Source organism: Betta splendens, chromosome 15 (genome assembly GCF_900634795.4).
Source record: "Betta splendens chromosome 15, fBetSpl5.4, whole genome shotgun sequence".
NCBI classification, from domain to species: domain Eukaryota; kingdom Metazoa; phylum Chordata; class Actinopteri; order Anabantiformes; family Osphronemidae; genus Betta; species Betta splendens.
In genome coordinates this window covers 16,749,992-16,774,879 of record NC_040895.2, presented here as the reverse complement: position 1 = coordinate 16,774,879, position 24,888 = coordinate 16,749,992, and the positions used below count along the sequence as shown (strand labels likewise).

Below are 24,888 nucleotides of genomic sequence, written 5' to 3'. Positions count from 1 at the left end.
AGCCTTTCATACACTTTTTTATCTCCAGTCACACTCACTAACACAATGACCCAGCTACCAGAGTCAATGGCTAATGCACGCACACACAAACACAAAGACACACACAAAGACACACACACACGCACACACGCACACACGCACACACGCACACACGCACACACGCACACACGCACACACGCACACACACACACACACACACACACACACACACACACACACACACACACACACACACACACACACACACACACACACACACACACACACACACACACACACACGCAACCATTTGTGACCTCTGTATTGGTGCAGAAGAGTGGCTAGGACCTGAGAGATAGGAGAAGGACAGAGGTGAACGAGTAGAAAGACGGGAGAATAAAGAGTGGTAATGAAGAAAAAGCAGATTGTTTGGGTTTAGACAGAAGGGTAAGAACAGGGGTGATGTCAGCCTTTATGCACTAGAGCTTTAGGGAAATGGGAATAGGGGAATAAATCATGCTTGAATGAATGGATGAATGAAGGACAAAACAAAAAGAATACATAAAGAGGGAGAAAGGTAGAATAATTGGATTTTTGTGAGATAGATCAATGGAAGGTCTGTGTCAAAATAGATATTTGAAGCCCAGTGAAAGATCAGTCAGTTGCAAAGTATGCATGTTGTCAAAAGAGAATTCCTCTTCAAATATGAATTTTAAAATGCTTTAACAACACATACAGAAATTAGTAAATTGACAAGCTGTACGGTATGAGTAGTGAAGATTTCAGGTTCAGTGGTCCATGTCTGCCCTTCTTGCTCCCTTAGGGGGGGAAATTGCTTTGGACACATAATACAGAGACGAACGAAAATGATGGAAGAACATGATGATAAAAGGAACAAAGCGGTGCCCCAAACAGCTGAATGGCAGATCACTAACAGATTAGAAATGGAAAAGAAGAAAAAATATATCACTGGTTTAATAACACACACTATCTCGATCCCCTCCATTCCACCGTCCCTCTGTCCCATCTCTTCCCTCTTCTAGTTTTTTTTGCTGGCGTTTGCTGGTCAGCAATAATCAGAAACCACTTTCTGTGGACCGGATTAGTTTAGCCCACCCTCCCCTCAACACCCACTCTCCCTTCTCCAGCTTAGCCCACTGGACCAGGGCAATGCGTGTGTGTGCGTGTGTGTGTGTGCGTGCGTGTTTGTTGTGGGGGATGGGCAGTTAGGTAGGACGTATGTGCACACGCATGTATGTTGCAGGTTGCATGCACATACACTGACAGAGGTGTGGGATGGAGGCTGGATGAATGTGTAGGTGTTCAGATGGTGGGGCGTCTTATCAGGGCTTCGCTTATGGAGACAGACACACTGCAGGAACGATTGCCTTTATAGACACTAACATGCATGGGCACACACACCCAGACACACTTTAACAAAAGGGCTTGGCAGTAACGTGATAATGCCAGGGTTAAGAGTGAGCCAGCTAGTGAAGGAGGACACAATTCAGTTTTGTTTTGGAGGAGGGATGAACGGGATGACACTTAATAAGACCCGTTACTAACACCAACAAATACACCTCCAGAACCGACGGTCACTCAACACTCACCTTTGAGAGAGTAATGGGCAGAAACGGGAACATGGCAGAGCGATAGAGCTGAGCAGGAAGACTGTAATCCCATGGTGATTGTATATTTGTGCACAAAAGGTAGGTTCAGTACAGACTCCCATCATTTAATGACTTTAGGAAGGCACTGTGAGTGATCAGTGCATTATTTTGAATCAAATCCACCTTTATATTTGTCATCTAAATATGTTTATAACTGCAAGAACATAACCAAATTCTACTGTGTCTTTGTTCTGGTTATCCTCCATCACTCTAACAAAGTACAGCCTACATACAGTACAAACACTACTGTACCTCCACCAATGTTCAGCCGTACCTTCATTTCAGAGGGTGAGAGTTTGTCTGTTCGTCTGCCAGTCTCTGGAGGGTCCTGGTTCTTTTTGTGAAGGTAAACTGCAGCCACTTGGCTCTGCTCCAGGAAGGACAGCAGAATCAGGCTGTCACTCAGCACCACTGGGAAACACATTATCACTGGTTACCATTAATGTTAATATTCATCCGTTTTCTTAAAAAGTCATAAATCATGACAAAAATATATTCACCTGTCAAATGCTTTACATAATATTTATTAATCTGTAACAGTTTAATGTTTTTGTTCTGTTCTATGTAAAGGATTGACAGCGCTTAGGACTTTTGTTATTGGACACCTTGCAACCCTGACATCTAATCAAACTTTTATCTGTGTAGACATTTCTTTAATTTTAAATGCAAGTACCATTCGGTTGATTAGTCTGGAACAGGAGAAGAGCAATTCTGTCTTTTGCTCTTCTTTCCCTTTTCCCCACCTTGACTCATCTCTTAGTCTCCTTTTGACTGACTCCTGTATTTTTTATATTTCCTTCCTACTCTGTTCTCTCCTCTTTCTCCCTCCTGTCAGGCTCTAAGGCCTTTTTCTAGTAGAAGAACACACTTGATCCTGTTCAACTCTTAAGGAGCTGCATGGAAACGCTGATTAGCAATTAAGCCCTCCTCTCCTTCAAATTAATCTGTTTATGAAACCAATTAAATGGAAAGGAGGGGGGTTGTTACACATGTCTCTGAGATATTCTGCTTTGAGTTGAACGAGCGAGGCTGCACCCTGAGATTTACAAATCTAACCAGCAATTAAGCATGGCATGTGTGTATTTATAAACATTGGTATGATTATACTTCAAATTATCCTGTTGTGAAAATTTTAAATTAATATGCAAATATTCATGAAGGAAGTGAAATATCGCTTCAAAATACAGAAAAAAACTAGCCTAAAATCAGGTCAACTGAGTCAGCCTGTCTCTGTGTAGAAGTTGGATTATAAACCATTTGAAAACTGGTTCAAGGCGTAAACCATTACAAAAAGCATCCATTAACATTGTCCTGGCTTTCTGAAACAACATTTAATGCAGTGGTAAGCGTCTTTGTAATAGATTACAGACAAATCAAGTTAAAGGCAGTTTAGCATTGATCTCTATGGGTGTCTATAAACGGGATTAGGATTAATCCCATTCACTCCCAAATGAAGGATAGAAATGAAACCAGGCTGTGGAGCAATCTGGGACCAGGTGGCTGATTTGGCTTTAAGGGTCAGACCTTCATGACCCACCCTAACGCACACTCAGGCACAGTCGTTTTGAATACATGTGCACATTCACATCTAACACAAGCACGGCTGACTACGTGTACAGTTACACATGCAAGCCTACAGCCCTGCTTTATGCATTCCCAGCTCAACATACCAAGTACACATTACACCCACAAGCAAACAAGGCAAGAAAACATTTAAGCATGCATGTAGTCTCACCACACACACACACACACACACACACACACACACACACACACACACACACACACACACACACACACACACACACACACACACACACACACACACACACACACACACACACCAACGAATACACAGTCGCCTAAATCCATTTAATACCATCTCCTCAGCAGCATGTTGACATAAGAGGCCAATGGGCTTAACCAAAGCACATTTAAACATGCGTAAATGAAACTGGCTATGAAAAATCACTTAAGAATGCTTAATCGTGGAGCATATGCGCAGCTTGGCCCAGCCACCGGCCAAAGAATGCTTGTAATACTTTGATGGTGCAAAATATATGTAATCTACTGCACTGAATGATGCAATCAGAGCCTATGGTGAAAAACGCAAGTGGAACCAGCACTGAGGATGCAAAGTTTAAGAGTGAACAGTAAGCCTGCTTTGTCACATCAAACAAAAACTAACCTCGTTGCCAGTTTTTGTTTTCTCGGATGCAAAAACAATACAAAATTCACTTCAGTCCATGCAAATCAGAAAAGGGATTTTCCTCAGCAGCCAAAGACTAAAAGACCTTTTTGCTGAGAAAGAAAGTTGCCATATCCTGTACAGTATTTAGCATTTTAATTTATTCACAGCGGTGCTATACACCATTTTATTAGAATTAGAATGAACTAGAAATGTTAATTTCAATGATATTTTTCAAGAGTAAAAAAAATAATAATTCCAGTTAGTCAAATCTGATAGGTAGAATAGAATGTTAGTTTAAAAAACCAAATTGTACACAATGATTTGTGTGTGTACTGTAATCTGTATATTAGTGGAACACATGAATGATGCAGCTTAAAATATAGCGTTTATAGAAACCCCCAGTCCTGTGACCGGGCACTGGTTAACATGTTTTCTAATCTTTAAAATAGACTGCACTTACTTATTATTCTAAATAGACTTTAATATGGTATGGTGTCAAGCAGTAGGTAATGAACACCTGGTGAAAAAATGGCAATGCTAATCCGAGTCCAAAGTAATCAGACAGCAGTAAAAGATCTTATTTTTATGTGTAAATAATAATAATATAACTATATAAATACTGGAAAATCAAATCAGCAAATAAAACTTTCACTTGTTTCCAGAAGGATCAGGTGTGTAGAAAACTGAAATGTGGCCATTAACATGTATGATGTGAAATTAATGTCTGTTAATGTCAGCTATAATTTGTACCCTGTAAAGCCAGTTTCCCCAGTGTCCATTTGGTCCAAACCAGTAATGGCAAATATTAAATATGTAGGGTTCACATGTGAAGCTTATTGTCCTACAATTTTTTTGTATTTAAATTTTTTTTTATTAATTTGACAGAAAAATTACTTAATTGAATTAAGACATATAACATATTAATGAAGATCATAGTAAATAACCGAACTATGCATTACAATATTCAATTGAACCAACAATACAGCAAATTGACTACACAGACAAAAACTCTGTCTTGTGCATCACTCCACACACACTTAAACCAACCTGGCTGATTTGTTTCTGTAATTGTAAATGTCCTGGACAGTGTGACCTGGTCTGCTTCTCTACTCTAATTGTCTCAGGCTAATTTAACAAGTGACAGATGTGAGAACAGCCTCTAACCTACTTCACCCCCCGTATACACACACACACACACACACACACACACACACACACACACACACACACACACACACACACACACACACACACACACACACACACACACACACACACACACACACACACACACACACACAATCCCCGGAACCCACCCTCTCACAACCATTACTTTAATAATTAGTGCCTCTGAGGCTTTGAATTGAGCGCAGCGGGAGGTGAGTGGGTGTAAGTGTACCTAGGTGTGTGTGGGCGTGTGCATGTGTGTTCCAGTGTCAGTGCATGCGTGCATGTAAATGTAAGTGGACACACAGTAAGTGGTTGTTGGTCTACAGGAAAAAAAAGTATGTGCGTCTGTAATTACATATATATGCAGGTGTGTGTGTGTGCCTGCACTGTATGTGTGTATGCGCGTGCACAATGGGAGCTTTATCAGGTGTCTGGAGACCCTGGGCGGAAGCAGGGGGCGGTGTTAGGAACAAATAATTGATACAGAAAGAAAGAAATAATTAGCAGATTTGGGCTGGTGTCCACGGCCTCTTATTCTCTCCTGCCAGGTCTGCAAAGCGAGGGAGTCTGGTGCAAGGGAGGTGGTGCTCCCTGGAGGAACGCGCAATGGAGGGAAAAACACTGATGGATGCTCTTAAGGGAAGGCCCCTGGACACACACAGCACAAAAGGATTTGCCTGCAATTAGCTAGCAGAGTCGCCTTGCTCACCTGTGGCACCTGTTATGTGTGTATGCGTGTGTGTGTGTGTGTGTGTGTGTGTGTGTGTTGTGACAAAGCGCCAAGGAAAATGATGTCAACCTGCAACTGTGGTGTACGGCTACAAGCACACAGTTCTGAGCTGACATCAGGCGTGTGGGTAGATGTTTTAGGGTTTGCTCTACAGTAAATCTCTCTTTCTGTTTAGGCGCTGGCAGGTTTGCCCTTAAAGCTTATTAAACCCATCTCTTAATATATACTTATATAAATAATGATTTTATGAAGTGAATGCAAATATCACAACAGAAGAAAGCCTTTTTTAAAGAAAAGGCATGCTGGTTATACAAGAGCACTAATTAGCATCAGCAGCACCTAAGTAACCATAATTATAACCAAACATGTCTAAATGACAGGAGGAATACAGAGGTCCAAAGCTTGTAGCTTTGTGTGTTTGTGTGCGTGCTTGTCACGAACCATCCGTCACCGTGTTAGCTGGCAGCCGGCTCACTAACGTGCGGTCGACGCACACTTGTTCAAGTTGAGGTCCATTTAAAGTCAGGGTCACCAGTATTCCGCTGCTTAGCATTACCTGCAGGTTAACACACAGAGTTGGCAGCAGTTCAGTAGTAGAAGTGGTAAAAGCAGCACTATCCAATAATCAATTAGCAGCTGAGGCAGTGCTATAAGTGGTAACTACTGATGAGTATAAAGTAGTCAAAACATAGAGTAATATGATTTCACGTTGGAATGATTTACTATACCAGTATATCAGGTTCCCTGCATTGAAGGCCTGAGGATCTGGTTTGTAAACCCATTATAAAGCCTCCTTTATAATGGGTCTGAACTGGACACGCACTCACGCATGTGTACTGGAAGTACTCTTTTGCACATTATTTTTATTATTATTGTTGTTATTGCACAGTAGTATTTCTCCATCATCACTGCTACTTGCAGAGTTGTTTACCGTTTACCAACCACCTCAGCTCACTATCTCATCACCACATAAGTATTAGGTTGAACCGTGTCACGTTTTCTGTGTTGTCATTTTGTTGCTATTTCCTTGTCTGCAGGAGCTGCCGGCGCTCGCTCAAAACACCGGGAGCAACTTGGGGTTCAGTGGACACTTCGACCTATCGACCACGGCAAGGACTCGAACCCCCACCAACTGCGCTACTGCCGCCCCATGAAATCACAATAAAAGCCTAATTGACTTGGGTTTAGTATCTTTATAGTGTCCACAAAGTTCAGGCAAAATATTATTGCCACTTTCATTTTTCACCATTTCATATTTTAAAAATTGTTATCTGGTGTAGCAATTAAGGATCTAAATGTATTACATCACAATTACTGTATGTTGAATTGTTCAAAATGTCACCTATTAACATGAGTTTCCCGATAAAGGGTACTAAAACAAGAAGGATTATTCAGTTTGCACCACTACCTGAGGCTAAAAAGACAATGTGTGTGTGTGTGTGTGTGTGTGTGTGTGTGTGTGTGTGTGTGTGTGTGTCTCCTTGTGGTTACATCGAAGTGGGGCCCAAAACCCTACCAAAGTGAGGCCCTGTGGCCCTGTGGGGTCTTCTGGCTGGGCCCCATAACTTCTATTTGGTGGTCAAGATGTTATTTTTGGGCCGAGGTAAGAATTGAGGTTTGGTGCCGATTAGAGCAAAGATTAGACGTCTGCCCTTATTTGTGATGGTTAGGGTAAGGGGCAAGGATGTGTGTGTGTATGTGTATGTGTGTGAGAGAGAGAGCGAGAAAACGTACCTGGCACCAGTGTTTGTTCCTCCATCTGGTGTGAATGCATGTGTTGGTCTGCAACAGTTCCTGAATGAGCATGATGGGTAAACAGAGGAAGACAGAGAAGCTGTGAAATAAATAAAAACATTCTGACAACATATATGTAATGTGTTCTGGTGATTTTCACAGTTTCACACTCGCTTACATTACTTATCTTTGTGATACATGGTACTGGATGTTTGCCACTAAAAAGGTGGTCACTGATGTAGAGGAGTGGGATAAAGTTGAGAGGCTGCAGGTACAGAGGTAAAGACTGCTGGACTGTGTGCGTGTGTGTGTGTAAGGTCACACATTCCTGCCACATTCCAAAACCAGCTGGAGTGATTGGATGGGAGGAGAGAGGGATGGAGAAGGAGGTGGAGGGTGGGGTGTGGAGGTGAGCTGGGGTGGTTACAATGGTTACGGGTGAGAGGAAGGAGTAGATAGGTGGGGAGGGAGAGAGGCGAAGGAAGCAAAAAGAGAGAGAGCATGTAAAAGCCACAGACAGTTTCTAGCAAACAAAGCTAGGTCTGTATTGCCACTAGTATAGAGAGAAAGAGGAGGGGAGGAAAGGGTAGAGGAAAACGGGGATGAATGAAGAGAAAGGGAGAGAGAGAGAGGAAGAAGAGGGAGGGAGAGAGGGAGGAAGAGGAGGAATGAGGGGGCAGCCTGCAGCCCCCTGATCCCCTCAAATATCCCCCTCGATGACAGAGCCCGGACGAAAGAGAGGTGATGAGAGAGGAGAGGGAGCAGGGAGAACAAACGGGAATGACAGGGAGAGTGAAGGGAGAGGGAGAAAGGAGAGAGAATGCCCCTATTTGTTAATCAATCGGCCGTTTCGGAAAGGGAAAACTCAGAAAATCCCCAGAGGGAGGAAGAAGACAGAAAGGGGGGGTGCGGAAGAAATGGTGGTGGTGGGTGGTTAAACAGAAGAGGCGGCACCTCCAGCTCCTTCAGCGAATCGCGCAGCTTCTCTGGTCGGCGGTTCCTGGGGGTCCACGAATAGCCTCGAGCTACACCAGAAAACACAAGAAGATTTGGGAGCTCATGTGACCTGAACTTTTAAACACAGACGTAGATTTTTTTCCCATATAAAGGCACTCGTGGGAATTTAGAAGCCTGGAAAGGGTAAAGAGGTTGAAATTCATATGTGGGCTGAGATGAAAAGTGTGGACACTGAGAATAAAAGGTGGTGACAAGAAGCAGGTACACGATGAAGCTGGTCATGAAGGCATGTAAAGTAATGCCTCATTCCATTTCAGCAGTACCAGTTACTGCTGTAACGACCAAGCTGTTTATTAATCATTTCAGACAAAGTCGTTCGTCGAGCTTGCGTCCTTCTTCTGTGAGCAGCACTGATCAGAAATATCCGAGTTTGTCTGTTAGTGAGAGAAAAAAGCAACATGGACACATTCTCTCATTAAGGTTTGGAAGATTCTTTACCTCATTTTCACACTATGCTGTGAGAAAATTAAGACACTGCTGATGTCAACATACTTTAACACAAAAATGTAACTAAAATGGTCTTGCCCAAAATTTTTGTTAAATGACCCAATTACATTTCAAATTATTAAAAAATAAAAAACTGAAACCAGTACTGCATGAAGAGCAATATATCTGCAATTCACAGAGGAATACTCCACTAAAAGAACACAGAACACAGGCTACGCAGTCCTTAAGGGAAACCAATACACAACAGCAAAGACTTCAGGAGTTCAAGAATTGAGTTATCTCACATTATCTCGACTCGTACCCCACCACCTCTTAATTTTCATTTCCCTCTGTTTGCAGTGGTTAAACAGGAGAGAAGCATATGTAGAAAAACAGCTAATTGAATTTGTGCATCTGCTTCTGCCCACGCAAACACATGAAGTTCAGTAAAAGGAAAAAAAAAAAAAGAGGCCGCTGCTTTCAGTGTGCTTCAATCACTCCCTATCTGTTTATTTTACAGTCTCCTTTTTCATCTCTACCGAGCTAAACCATTAAGGAGTAGGGTTCTCTATTAGGAATGAGTGGGAGTAGGAGGTAAACAGATACATGCAAATGAGGGTGGGGATGATGGTGGGGGGTCAGGGAAGGGAGGATGGAGGAGATGAGTGTTTGTCTCCTGATAAGGGTGTTTGTATCTTACTACTGGGTAAAAAGCAGAGAGAGGGAGGGGGAGAGAGGGAGCGAAGGAGAAACAGCTGATTGACTTCAACAGAGATTGGAAGAAGATGGTCATTCACTTTTGGAATGATTAGTACTCCAAACAGTATGTTTCTCTACTAGATACTTACCTTCACAATACTGGAGTTTGTCATTGTAGTAGTGATGCTCCAAGGAAATAGCTGTTAAAAGAAAGGAATTAAACAAAGGCTTTTAGAGCACTTGAAACTTGCATAGTGCACAGGATGAGTAATTCTAGTGATGTGGATGCATTAAACTGGAGCCCAGGCATCCGCTTAGCGCCAAGAGGCCGTGTTGGCACAGTAAAACCCACAACCATGGCCTGGTCACCGTGAGCAAGAAGTGTCCAGAGTGGTGGTCGGCGTGCGTCACTGGCAGGCAGGGACAGCTCCAGGATTAGTACTATTAATCAGATAACAGGGTGAGGGGCCAGACAGGCCCAGACATGGGCACCTGCTCTGGGGCTGGGTGGGGAGGGCGGAGGGGCTTGGGCTGTGGGGGGTACCCCAGAGCCACTCCAATGAGCCTGGGTCTCCCTCTAGTGGGGAGATGGAGAACTAACATGTAACCTTTCAGAAAAGCGAACGCAACAGCAACAAAAGCATTTAGAGCAAAGAGTAGTCGATCACATCTACAAAACAAGCCCCTAAATGCTTAAACAGCATCATACACACTCACTTTGACAACAAACCATCACGATATTGGTTATAAAAACACTTTTTGGTTCTCACTTCGATGCAAGTAAACAAACAGATGGAAAGTGTGTGTGTGTGTGTGTGTGTGTGTGTGTGTGTGTGTGTGTGTGTGTGTGTGTGTGTGTGTGTGTGTGTGTGTGTGTGTGTGTGTGTGTTTAAGTCCATGAACGAGAAATCTACTGTACATGCAATCCACCATGATCTGAGCGATGTTACACCACTATGTTGAAATCTTGTGATACTTTGGATGGTGATACTGCTCTCTAGCTCTGCCTCACCCAGCCTCCCCCTCTTCTCCCCTCACTCTGATATCAAGCCACACTTTAGTAATCCTCCAAATGAAAGGATTTGAAGCGAGAGCATCGTCTCTCCACTGAAGATTGGTATGAAAGAGAAGGCTCCGATGAGAGGAGAGAGAGACTGTACACAAAACTAAAAAGAACAGAATATACATGGTGAGAAAAAAAAATTGACAAGGGAATTAAATCAATGAAAGAGCGAGAAATGGGACAAACAGTATGAAAACGTAAAACATGCAGATGGTACAGAGTAAACACAAAAAATACATGGAAAGGATAGAGGAAGGCGAAAGACAGAGACATGTATTTTAAGAGTGTCAATGAAAAACTTTCACTAAAACAGCTGTTAGATTAAAAACTGTAAAATGTATGTAATAAAACAATTCCCTAATGTGTAGTTGGAGGTTAGTTAAAAGGGCCAACAATTTTCGTACGGAATTCATTTGTATAATACTAATATAATAGTAAATATACTAGTATATTTGTTTCACTGTAAAAAAAATAAATACTTGAGCTGTAACTGTGGAGCCCCTCTAAGCAGTTTACTACAGATTCTGAAATGGATGATTCCAATTTTAAATGTGTGGCACATGATGGAGGACAAACTATGTGTCAAAGCCCCTCAAGCCACACGAGGTGTGAATTTAAAAATGACAGACTCATCATTTTAAAAATGCAGAAGATGAGATGGCTCATAGGACTGAGGGGAGTAATTTCAGTACTTCCACTGGTGGTGGAAGCCTCCAGGCCTGAGGCAATATGAGGTTGGACTACACGGGGCGTCTTGCTATGTGATCTAGGAGAAAGTCAACAGTTTAGTTTTCCTATCGCTGTGTGGCAGGACCCCGGGTCAACAGGAACACAGGGAGTATAAGAGATAGAACCACGGAGGTCTAATAACCCGTGAGTATGGGTGTGTGTATGTGCATGTGTATGTAAGGTTTAAATCCTACAGACAAACAGCCTCTGTGTGGACAAGTGCATGTGTGGTTGACGGGTGTAGGACGTCAACATAAGCAAGACCAATAACCTGTGTGTCTCTCTGCACATTTACATCTTCTGTGAGCACTGGAGGCCAAAAAATTCTTCTCCATATAGAAGGAAGTCACAAACATTCCAGAAATAAGACAAATGCAACTTATCTTAAACACAAACAGACATCCAATATAAACACTATTTACCTGGCTCTCCTTTATCATAGTACTGATAGGTGCCAATATCGGTATCTGTGGGGTGAAAAAGAGAGAGAGACAGAGTGAGATGAACATCTAGCTGTCAGGGAAAAGCAGAAGACACATCAGCAATTTTGCACCGTGGGATAAACAATCACTATCAGCCAGTGGCCTGTCCCGTCTGCCAGCACCACAGTTTAGATAAGACCCTGCGAGGGAGGAGGAGGCAGAAGGTTGGGCTGGGGGGTCCGAGCCAAAACAGAGGGGTGCAGAGGGGTATTAATAAAGACAGGAGCGCCTTTATCCATCCAATCTGAGGGACAGATTTGATTTACACACATGAAACGTATACATTTAAAAGCACACACACACACCACACACACACACACACACACACACACACACACACACACACACACACACACACACACACACACACACACACACACACACACACACACACACACACACACACACACACACACACACACACACACACACACACACACACAAACTGCTGAGCTGTTTTTTGTCAGTGTTATTCCTGCAGGCCCAAAACCATAAGCAGCCAGACTCAAATTCGCCCAACACATCGTTTCTTTATCGCTCAACCACTGTTGGCGGCTGCTGCAGCTCCTGAGGCCGGGTCACACTAATACAACAGATGGCAGAGCCACACATACATCATATTACTGTACCTGGATATAGATGCACTCACAGTTTTAGAAAGTACTAGTGTTTGCTAGTAAACAGAGGTTTTCAAGAACAAGTAACAAATCAACACAACTCTCATGCAAATACAAAGCCCTCACTTTATGAGCTACACCTGTGTGATCCTGCAAACAATGGGCCCAAGTGCTTTTCCTTAAAGTCAGCAGGTGAATCTTATACCAATTCAGATCTAAACTCTACAATAGTTTACGTGTACTATATTTCAAGAACTAATTATGAATAAAGAACTCACCAGATCTCTCACTTTCTTTAAAATATGCCAAAAATAATGAACAATTAATTTTTGCTCCTTCAACTGTCCAGTAAGTAGAAGCGATTCAAGCTACTACTGCACTGAACAACTGTAAAATAGTGATTAACACAAATGCAAATCCCATCTTTTAGTATTATTTCATAGCAATATAGCTACTGTTCACGCTGTATTAAATCCTCTTATGTGGTGGATGCATACAGCGGATGAAAGGTTGTGTTATAGAGCGTCACACCTCAGCAACTAGGACTCTGTGCTCATGTGTAGCCCAGCACCTTTTTCCAAGATAGCAAAAGACACACAAAACAACAACAACAAACAAATAAGGAAATGTCACCACCACCTTGGATATACACCCTGCCATAGCTTTGTGTATACACATTAACACATGCACACACCGCAGTCACAGTCAGCCTTTGAGAGACACTATCTTCGTCTAAAGCTCAGCAGACTGTGAAAGACAAGACAGAATGTAAGAGGAGAAAACAAGAAACACGGAGAAACACAGCATTTTCGTTTGATAGAAGAGATGCAATGATAGGTGTTGAGTAGGAAAATGCACCGAAACTACTAGAAAAGTCAAACTTAGACCACAACCATAAGTTTGTCCCAAGTAAAATTCTTCTTTTCAGTAAAGTTGAATGATCAGTTTAACAAGATTTATGAGCCACTTGTGGTCATGCTGAACAATTACACATTATAACAACACAGAAATACAGTTTAATGTTAATTAAACAATGGAAATTTGAGGTGAACAGGGAGGAGAAAGTGAAAACAGACAGCGCGAGATGCGGTGTTGACGGAGAGTCAGATTGTAGATATAGGTAAAGTGAGGAGGAGGCGTGAAAACAAAGTGAGTGATGACAGACAAATCCAGGAAGACAGAGTGAAGACGGGAAAATGAGAAGTGGGGAAGGTTGAGCATTATTGTGACAGAGAAGGACATGGAGATTGAACATAGTGATAAGTGCTACCTTTGACTTGGAGTGAGCTCTTGGTGGACCACAAGTGCAGCTCAGCCAGGCAGAACGCCATCTGATGGGGAGCGTAACCCGAGTCTGTGGGGATGGACAAGTGAAAGAAAGAACTAATTAAAAACAGGGCAAACCAAACAGGGCCAGAGAGGTGTATCAGGAGGAGACTACAGCATAGAATGACCTTTATAGGTCTAAGTGATCAACAATGTAGAAATATGTTTTATTAAAGACAGAGTGAGTATACAAAAAGGCTCTTGGTTTCTATGCACTGTGGCTGTGAAATGACGTCTCTGAAAATAAAAATGAGGCTTCAGGAATCTGAGTCATCCAGTTAGCCTCTCGCTGAACCCGCTCAAAAGGTGGGGACAATAAGTGGCAACAAACCACTGCACACTATTACAAGGAGAAGGACACTAACATGCAGGAGAACTTGATTTGCCTCATACCCAAGAAAGGAGATGACAGTGTTTGTTTTGTCTCACATCTTACCGTTCAAATGTGAAATTGAAATGGTTTACAGCTTTGTTAGGCTGCAGTTCAAATCAAACTTAGAAGGATATTAACCATCAATAATGCCCATTTAAAAAATGACCACATCAAAATGTGAAATGACCTTTACGTTGCTAGGCAACAATGAGAATATCTTTACACTGCATTACATGAGCTACATTACAGTATCGGTTATATTTGAGTTGATGGTAGATTAGACTGGTCTGCTACATAATTCTTTACAAATAAGATGGAAAAGCAGCTACAGGTTCTAACTAAAAACTAATTAAACGGTGACAGATATGCACTTGAACTCAGACTGACACCAGACAAGGTCACGGCCAGAGATGCTTCATTCACACGTTGCAGTCGAGCAGTGATGGACACCTGCTTTGGGGCTGACAGCTCAGACAAAGCAGGCAGCATTCCACACATCAGCCAATGATCACCAAACAGGTCTGCAAAAAGACACTAGCTCGTTTCCTCCAATCTATTGACTTTAGTTCCTGGACCATCAAACTGGACCACCTCTGAGTCTTATAACCCTATATAATATAATAAAGTATTATAGTTGTCATTGACCATATATTGAGATAAAACGCAGCTATTCATCAACCATGTTTGTTTTACTTACTGTAATGGATAAAATATGCAAAAAAGGTCTCTATATTCTACATTTCTGATATTATAGTGAAGAGGTCACTGCGTGAATTAAATGTTACATTGAGATAAGAAGGCTCCACATACAGTAGATCAGCACAGAATCTCTGTATATAAGAGCGAAGGCGTAGCAGTAATGCTGTGTTTGTCGTTCATTTCTCCATCTGTGCAACTAATGCACAGTCTCTCCATTCCCTCATTGGTGCCGAGAAGGGACCGTCTCTTATCTTTCCCCTCTTGTTCCACCTGTTGAGGGGTAAAGAAAATCTCAATTTGCTACTCAACCTCAAAACTACAAGTCCCAACAAAAAATACATACAGATAACACTGGGTGCCATGGAAACGCTGGCGCTAGCATGGCATGACAGCAACAGTGCAATAAGTTTATTGACATAAGAGGATTCTTTCATCTCTCCTAACCAGCTTTTTTTGAGGAAGTCAGCCCTTTTGGAGGAAAAACCTCATTTCAGCCAGCTTTCATTTAGCTATTACCAGTCTGGCTAGTCTGGTCTGCAGAGCTTTAAGGTTCTCGGGGAATTTCTAGCAGAATGGAAGAAACAAGAGCCTCACCATGCAGGAAACTAACAGTGAATTATATATACACTGTTTGTATGTGTATCTGTGGATGTGTGGAAGCGCTGGGAGGGCTGGCAGGGTCTAGTTTGTTATAGTCTGTCTTTACACTAATAAAGAGGCTGCTTTAACATCTAAGGAGGGGAGGAAAAACACACGACCCCTCTTACAAAGACAATCCACAGGAACCAAGACCTTGTCTGCTCTCTGCTCTTCTTACAGTACACTGTCCCCTCCGAGCGGCTGCTGGGCATCTCAGCATGTGTACTGTATGTTTGTGCAAAGGCGAACAAAAGCAACTTAAAGTGTGTTTGCATGAGCGTAACCGGATAAAATGCTGTTAAAAAAAGTCAGTAGATAAGTAAGAGACTGCTTCTCTTGTGGAAAAAGTGTAAGTCTCAAGCCTTGCAGGATATTTAGATTGCAGTCCTGTCTGTCCTCCTCGCTCTTCATAGTTACTCATATTTAATTAAATTAAGCAACTTTACAAAATGCTCTGAGTGGACAGACCTGTTTTCAAAACTAATTGCCATTTTTACCAGACATAATATAATAATACCAACTTCTCATTAGTAATAACACTGGAACACATTTGTAACATGTAAACACTTGATTGATACTTGACCCTGTGAATATTATCAGATATTAATATCATGTCAGTCATCACAATAAAATTATCTATTTGGAAATATATTGTTGTATATGGTATTTTATTTATTATGCACACGAACTGAAATAAGCTCAAGGTATTTACCAGCAAAATAAAAGCAGGCTCTCAGAAAGGATTTCAGTGTCAGACAAAATGTCTGACAGGTATTGCAAAATTGTTCTCTCCCACATACAAACACACAAACCATAAGTTTAACACTGACACTGTGTTATCCAACACCTTGCTCTAACAACACAACTAGATGTCTGAACCAAGCCCCAACTTCTAACTTTAAACCTAACACCTAGACTAATCCTTAAACAGGCAGTTTGAGACAGTGAGGACTGGTGGAAGGACTGGAAGACGTCTTCACTCCCATGGTCTGGAATTCCAACTAGTCTTCACATGGGTAACACACAAACAGCCATGCCAGAGGCAGTGCTCCCATCACTGGCAGAAGAGCGACGTGGTAAATTACAGGGTAAAAGCTGCCACAGAATGACTGACATACCGTGAGGCCATCGCAGCCCTGGAACAGACACATACACGCCTCCAAAAACCTTCAACATACACACAAACAACTAACTTATTTCCCCCTTTACGTTCTCCTACTTAACTCAAGCACAGTGGTTCCAACAAAAATTCCAGATGCTCTTTCTGCTCGAAGAACATACAGTGAACATCTGCAGAGAGCGAGGTTGCGTATGGGGGTTTAATTGTAGACGTATAGGTGCATAATTTCCAATTTGAGGAGACTTTGACTTGCTGTCAGTCCAACCACAAAGTATTTCAACACACACTTTGTTAAACACACCACTCAGGCAGGAGTCAGTCTTGCTCCAAGCCAATATCTCCACCATCTGATAAGTGGCTGCACACAAGCGCATACGTATGCATGGATAGACATACACCCTGTGATGCATTTCCCCCTATCTTTTAACCTTTTGGGCCAGAAATGCACACATGCATGCATTTACATTCCTGTGACATCATGTACACAGACTCTAACCAGCTTTTCTCTACAATATATCCTCGAGGGAGAGCTCCTTTAGCATTTAGTGTCGTATCAGAGCAAAATCACATGACATCCCCTAAAGGCTCAGATAGTGAGAAAGTAATGATAAAATGTCCACATATACATGCATAACAACTAATGATAATTATACAAAGTAAACCAATGTGTGTCCTTGTGTACACTGCATCCATTTAAAGTCACACCGCTATATAGGAATCAAGTTTTTAAATACCCATGAATGACTCACCATTTTAACAGGAAGCATAACGCTGCTATTGTTCCTATTAAACCTACGCTCTGTGTTTGAACACAGAGACCTGAAGTTAAACATGAAGTTCCATTTTTACACAGCCGAAATTACAATAGTTTTCTACACAATAAAACATAGGTTGTTGTTAAGTTAAATAACTATAAATACACAGACAAGTACAGTACAGAGCAGAGAGATTTACAGATACTTTGGAGGGTGAGCAGAGTGGCGCCAGACAGCAAGCCAAAAACCTTTAATTCCTCCATTATCCCCCCTGGTAAAAATGACCTCACCTTGTAGAAAAATGTAGATACTATAAAGGAAGTAATACAACCCACATACACACGTACTACTATTCCTATCACTATTCACCAACCAGTGACAGGTATGTGAAGGACACACTTGATGTGTAATAATGTTTTTTCAGTTTTTCACTTTTTAGTTTTGGAGAGTTTTGTTCCTCGAGAGCCAATAACCATGCAAACCTGTTGCTGTGTTACCTACTTGCAGAGAGTTTGCCACTTGATGCCAGTCACTGAGTGGGAGAAAACCACGCTAGTGTTACGGTGTTTTACTTCTGCTTACAGAGTAAAATGTCATTTGTTAATATACAGTAATCTTGCAGTTTCCATGAATGTGCAGGAGTGGCAGCAGAGTTAAGGAAAGAAAGACGGACCCTGGGAGACAGAGAGACGAGTGGGGACTTTTCTAAGCAGTTGTGTAAACGTCATTAGAGGAGGTAATGGAGGGAGGAAGGTGGAAAGTGGGAGAAATACTAATCTAGCAGAAGTATTTACACAATGCCTGAAGCAGAAACACAAACAGTACCAGCTCTGATCGAGACAGAGGAGGAGAGGAAAAATTGCCCAATCAGGTCTTGTTTAGGCACAACATTTGTCAGAAAATCAAGAAAGAGGGAGTCCCCTGGCTAATTTATAGCCCAAACTCCTTAACCAGAAGAGGAAGCTACATTTTCACATTCAGACAGGAATGACTGTCTCTCAGTCCTATTCAGCAGCTAATGGGCCTAATCCTGGAAAGTGCTTTACTAAAAGCAGAAAGCATCTGCCCTACAGTAGTGCCCAAGGCAAGGAAAGGCAACACCATCCAAACAATTGCCACCGCTGCTGGACGACTTCAAAGACATTCTTGGGGACTGTGAGCTTCTCCGGTGTCTGTCCTCTGTCACAGCAAAGGTGACACTTGTCACACTCGCTGTTGTTTTGTTTATGCTGCTGCATTTTCTTCTTTTAAAGCTATTTGGAAGCTTGTGTTTACCCCTCACCGCAAATACATTTATAAACACAACAGACAGACTTTCATGCCATGTATACACACACACACACACACACACACACACACACACACACACACACACACACACACACACACACACACACACACACACACACACACACACACACACACACTCTGTGTGGGAGACTTTGTGCTCAAAGGTTTCCTGGGGAAATAGTTAGTTGTAGCTCTCAATTCACTTGGTTCTAATAAGCACTTCTTTCCACTGTGGTGGAACAAAATGGGCCCATCAGGTGGTGCATCTCTGCCAAGTGCACATTTCAGGACTGTCCACATAGATGTACACACTTATAAACTTTCAAGTACACACAAGCGAGCCCTGCCTGCACACAGACCTGTCAAGGGCTTAGGAAGACGAGTTCCTTTAAAGTTGTTGTCAGATGCACAGGGAGAGATAGACCCTGGTAAACGAAAGGTCACGATGAACGTCCCCTAGACCTCTCAGCAGTGTTATTTCCCTGTCACACGCACTCACACACACTGTCTGTCACCTCCGAGACGAGGCCATGACACCTCGGACACTTCTCAGCAGGCAGTGCCTCCCTCTCTGCTCTGACAGGTTGACATGGCAGTGTGCTTGGACATCGATGGCACTCGGACCAAGAGTTTTTTCTCTTAGCTGTGACCTCAGAGATGGACGCTGGTGTCATATCTCCCTTTTCCTGCTGCTGCAGTATGCTCCTGTCTAGAATGAGAAATAAAATCGTTTCTATCGTTGATTCTTTGCTGTTGTTCCTTCCACCTGGTGGTTGTCTATCACGTGCCATAGCTGTTCTATGATTTTTAGGCAAAGCTGTGAGGTTTTAACCTCACATTTTGCTGTTTGTGGACGTCAGAGTACAGTAATTATTAATACACTAATCTCTTTGTCTCCATTTAAAATTGAGCTCAAATCAAGTCTTTTCATCACAGTCAAACTATAATTTGTTGGCTGCAGTAGAACAAGTTGGTGAGAAACCAGCTGGTGAGATTGAAATCTAATGAAAGCAAAAAGATACGACCACATCACCCCCAACACCCACATCTTTAATTCTTTATCTGTTGTCTACAAGCTTAAAGACCCAGCTCTGCATAGCAGCCATGTCCTGCCAAAGATTTGTCTTAAGACATTACACTGGTTCATTGTCCGTATAAAGTTTACTTCACTTCTTCAGAAACACACAAAGACTTTTTTCCTCCCCCACACACAAACACACACGAAGGGGAAATCCTAAAGCACCACTTTCTGCTGTTTATTCAGAACAGCGGGACTCTATTGCTGGGTCAAGTCATGTCTTGTCAAGTACTACAGGGCTCTGCACTGGGCCCCATGTTTAACCCTACAGTTAGACTTGTCTGACATAAAGAGAACAGGTTTTCCACATAAAAGGACAGATCAAGCCAACACCACAGCTTCAGTTCAAATAAAGTTCACATCCTAATGACTATGATCGACTGCTATAAAAAAAAAAACTGCTGAAAGTGAAAATGTTTTTTTACTCCAATATCGTGTTTTTTTGTTTTATTAACTCAGTCAAACAAAGTTTTTTTTTAAAAGACCAGGGACAGTTATAGCTGAAATCTGAAGGTTTCTACAAGGTCCCAGTAATAATGTCTATTTCACAGCATAGATCAGTCTGGATAGCAAATTAAATCAAAAGTAAAATAACACTAAATTTTCAAAAACTGTCTCTACAGACGTATTCCCCTTTCTCCCATAATGCCATTTGTACATTTAGTCATTTTCATTACAGGCTCTGTGTGGCAAGCACTTGAGAGCTTAGCAGTTAAAACAACACATCACATTAAAACATCATCAGGGACGGTGAAAACCAATGCTCGCACAGGGGAAGTGATTCTGACAGATGACGTGCAACTGTTGGTTTAAAAGCGTGAATGAATTTTCCCCTTACAGCCTGTACTGTACCGTAATGTCTGAATGTGTCAATGTAGGGAGTTAATTAGAAATGAATTAACTCATTTATCAGTAATCCTGTCCATGCTGGGGTTGAATATTGTGCACTGATGCCACACAATCTCATACTGTCTCACCGCCAGTGTAGGTGTGTGAAGACGATCAGAGACGGTAGATGAACTAGAGTGTAACCGCTGTGACAAATTTCCCACAACCTCCCTCTCTAACGGGGAACAGGCCCTATCCCCTCCTCCCACTCTCATGCATGTACATAGGCTTAATATCGTCTGGGCGGGCCGATGCCGCAAGCTCACCGTCGGCACGGCAACAAGCGCTATCCTGGTTAACATCTGCTGCAACACCCAGGGCCACTCAGAATGGGCCTTAATCCCCACACAACCATGTTGTGGGGGAAAACATTCTTTCCTTTTAGTGAGTGTAGACAAACAGGGACGAGGGGTGTTGCTGGTAACCTGCAGGCAACCAGCCTCTTGGAAGGACAGGGAATGCTGACGGTTACGTGGCCCCCCAATTGTGCCACGGCCCATTATGGCTGTGCAGAGGGGTGTGACCGCCAGCAGCGGCAGCGAGTTGCCATCACTGGTCCAGTTGGATGGATTTGGGATTTGAGGTTAATGAAAGGTGGTGGGATTGGGCTAGGTGGGTTGGGTCAGGGGGAGTTTGTCAGCCAGCCTTGTTATGCTAAAACAACTGTTTGTAGAAAAAAAAATGTGACCCAGGATTTTCCCTATCCCGTGTGAGTTTACAGTCACATCAGCTTGCTGTGGTTCCAGGGCAGCATCGCTGCTGCATTTATGGTCATTCTTCACTGAGTTTTGAAAAAGTGTGTGCTGCTGTAGGTAGCAGAGGGAATGGAAGATGAGTTTTAGGTTCGGACAGATGCAGCAGGTCACATGTGACTGTACGGTGCCCCCTTATGGAGGTTGTAAAAACAGCACCTGCTGCTGAAAAACAAAATCTATTCACACCTTAAGACATTCAGACACTAAGACCAGGAAGATAAAGCCGCTAGCCTCATAGTGTAATATAAAGTCATAAAATGACAGGAGAACAACTCCTATCTTGTGCTCTGAAAGAAGCACAGCCATGATCCTTCACATTAGTTTCTGATAAAGATCTCCTTTGGTGGTGACACGGAGGAAATGAAGACACAGTCCCATCACTCAGTCCATCAAGGGCTATGAAATATGTATTTGTTTTAATATTGAGGTTGATTCCATCAAACCCATTTCACGGACCATTTCCCTGAACAAACACCTGAGGGGAGACCGAGAGCGAGAGAGAGCAATGCTAATTGTGACTGAGGCTCACTCGTAGGATTCCTTCCAACATTCCTCTGAGGACGGTTCTGTGTTTTTTTTATTATTTAATTGAATAGTTCTGCATCAGTGCCAAGAAGTTTGGTTGTCTTTTTTTTCCAAAGCAAGCCAACACTTGAACAAAAATCAAGTCTTTCTCAAGTTTCAATCACAGTTAGTGAGGGAGAAACTCTCACTAAGGCCCACATTAGGCCCATGAAGGCAGATTGGAAACGTTCCTACCCCAGAAGGCCTAAAGTGCCAAAGCCACACAGTGACAACAGCTTAAACAGATCAGTGGGGCAACCGACTCAGCTCAAAAAGGTTTATGTACAGTAGAAGATGTGTCTGCTTAGTGTTAAACTAAAAGTAAATTATCTTTGGTACAGAACAGTTACATAGTTTATCACTTAACTAGATGCATCAACTACTTGGTTTGGCTGGATACAATTTAAATTTTATAATAGCCATTAAAAAGGTAAGTAAGTGATTTACTAAAAAACTCATTTGTGATATATTTGCATAAATTCAAAATGCTGGTAATAACCTCAATAAAGAAAGAGAATGTGGCTTTATATTTATAATGACGTTTTAGATGCCAGTAAAGAAATGCATTTTACACCATGTATTTTGTAAAGGAATGTGCTTTGTATCCGCGTATGGTAGCTAAAGATCATAAATCTTATGAGCCTATTAGAAAACACTTGGAGACAAGTAGGGTCAAAAACAATTGCAGATTTCATATAAGCCATTTAAACAGACAGCTTTCAGCTCAAAAGTGCAGTTCTCAAAAGGTGTTTGTGGAACACCAGTCTCTGAACTATGTAAACTGACATGCTGGAGCAATTATGTTTTAGTACAAGCATTTGCTGACACCTACTGTCTAATCTTGGTTACTGTAGTTAAAAACCAAAAAAAAACAGTGGACATATGGTTCATTTTTAACCACAGCTACTGTCTGGATTACAGTATAGATTAAAACAGGTAGCATAACTAATCTGCACCATCTGATCTAAAGCCTCATCAACTAATCTGACACAGGAAGATGTCACTGCTAAGAAACTGAGATGCTGAAAAATAAGCAGGATGCTAGCAGGATACAGGAATTTAATCTGATGAGAGATAGTAGCAGCCATGATGTAATTATCCACTGTTTGCGTGTTGTTCATGTGTGTGTGAATGCAACGTGCTATCTCACCGGGCTTGCTGGTACACGGTGAGGGCTATTGGTCTACCGCAGGAGATAAGAGGGTGATACCGAGGCTGGTGGGTGTGCTGGCTATCTGCCTCCCAGCCAATGTAACAGGGTCACTCAGGTGCACTCTGCAGGGACAAGTGGAGGAGCAGAATGGGAGGAGATAAAGTAGGAGAGGACAGAGAGGGTGGAGATGAAGGAGGTGAAACGATGAGGGAACAAAAAAGGAGAAGGCCGTGGACCAATGTTAGAGAGAGGGGTCAGTGGAGGACAGAAACACTGTGCAGAGAGCCACATGCAGCTTATCAAGATTTTCTCAGCTCAGTGAATGAGAGTTTTCTGAATGTGTGAACATGTCTTGAGCATGATACTCTATTGGCATGTAACATGTAAACTTTACCCACTTCCCTTTGCTTCTGTGGGGCTCCAGGTGTCACCTGGAAGGTGAGACAAAACACTGTTAATGCCAATTGTCCCAGCACACACACAAACACAAGGATCAGGCCAACATGGCAAACTGGCACCAGATCTTATCCTAACATTGCTGAGGTTGTTGGTTTCATTGTGACCGTCCTACTATGCTTAATCCCCTCATGTTAACCTGAGAGAGAGGCAGCTGCTAGAGAAGAAAACAAACACTGGGTCTAATGTTAGAAATAACAGTTACAGCAACAATAAACTCTTTGAACATGGAATTTATGAAAAGCCATAACTATCGCACTAAGAGGATTTTAAGTATTTCTGATGAATGCAAATATAGACCAAACACAAACACTGCCCCAGTTCCCCCAGCTTTAATTTGTGCCTTCTTCCATCTGCAAAAACGCATACTGTTCAGACATTGCTTCATTCTTTTGTGTTCTTTTAGTCTTGACCTTGACCACAGATGATAAATACTTTGTAAAAAGAAGAATATAGTTATTTCCAAAAATAAACCTTCGCAAATGGAAACGGGCTTAACAAAAAGTCAATCAAATTATTAAAAGATTGCAATTATCCAAAGTGAGAAGACAATATAATTGTGCAACGTCAGCCATCTAAGAAGGAACAGTTGTCCAGTACAACACAGCCAGGTGACAGCGCAGTCTGGAACAGCTGTAATAAGCTTTATGTTCGAGCCACGTAATGCTGCTGTGAATTAGTGACTACACTCACCTAACACGGGCTGCGATGGCGTCCTGAACATGCAAGGCAGTGGACAGCAGAACGAGACCCACATCCGGTGGCTGCCTAAAAATATAACAGATTTAGTTATGCGTTACATAAATGTACAAACTAACAAGGACTAACAACACAGACGTCAAGTCCAGCAAAGCAATTTAATTTTACTGTCAAGACAGCAGAAGGTTGGACCTTTGGTTCCCACATAAACTAAAACCACCGAACACGAAACGTTCCTGTGGAAGGATTTAGTTTAATTAACTTTGCGTCAACCGTAAACACATTTTATTTATTTATTTAGAAAGTGGCCTTCTGCAAAGTTTCTTGCTATTCTCCGAAGACATTAACAGTAGCTAGCGTTTCCCAAACTTAACAATCAGGAGTTCACTTAGACTACTAAACTGAACCAGTTTGAATTTGTACGTATAGTTAACGTACATTTTACGCAATTTCCCGTTGTCTGGTCTGATAAAACACGTTTGTCTTTTATCTTAGTAACGACCAGTTCGGGCTAACAGTTAAACTACTGCACTCTCGATGATACAGTAGCTAGCTCCCCACCGCCACTGGAAACAGGGAACGGGTC

General features: G+C 42.2%; 1 protein-coding gene across 9 annotated transcripts in view; it reads right to left on the bottom strand.

The window, feature by feature from the left end:
* wdpcp (WD repeat containing planar cell polarity effector) overlaps positions 1–24,888 on the bottom strand; it is a 48,440-nt gene that overhangs the window by 23,269 nt on the left and 283 nt on the right. For 4 of the 9 annotated variants that reach the window (XM_029127483.2, XM_029127489.2, XM_029127488.2 and 1 more), the window contains exons 2-11: positions 24,297–24,371; positions 23,546–23,578; positions 23,145–23,269; positions 13,778–13,861; positions 11,831–11,875; positions 9,766–9,816; positions 8,429–8,499; positions 7,475–7,534; positions 6,182–6,296; positions 1,924–2,060 (exon numbers count right to left, since the gene is read on the bottom strand). In XM_029127483.2, coding sequence (XP_028983316.1) covers positions 1,924–2,060; positions 6,182–6,296; positions 7,475–7,534; positions 8,429–8,499; positions 9,766–9,816; positions 11,831–11,875; positions 13,778–13,838 — 540 coding nt within the window. In that variant the 5' untranslated portion in view covers positions 13,839–13,861; positions 23,145–23,269; positions 23,546–23,578; positions 24,297–24,371. Of the gene's footprint in view, positions 1–1,923; positions 2,061–6,181; positions 6,297–7,474; positions 7,535–8,428; positions 8,500–9,765; positions 9,817–11,830; positions 11,876–13,777; positions 13,862–15,016; positions 15,176–19,224; positions 19,408–23,144; positions 23,270–23,541; positions 23,579–24,296; positions 24,372–24,740; position 24,888 lie in introns of those variants that run through there. The other 5 variants (XM_029127487.2, XM_029127486.3, XM_029127485.3 and 2 more) reach the window with 5 other exon arrangements.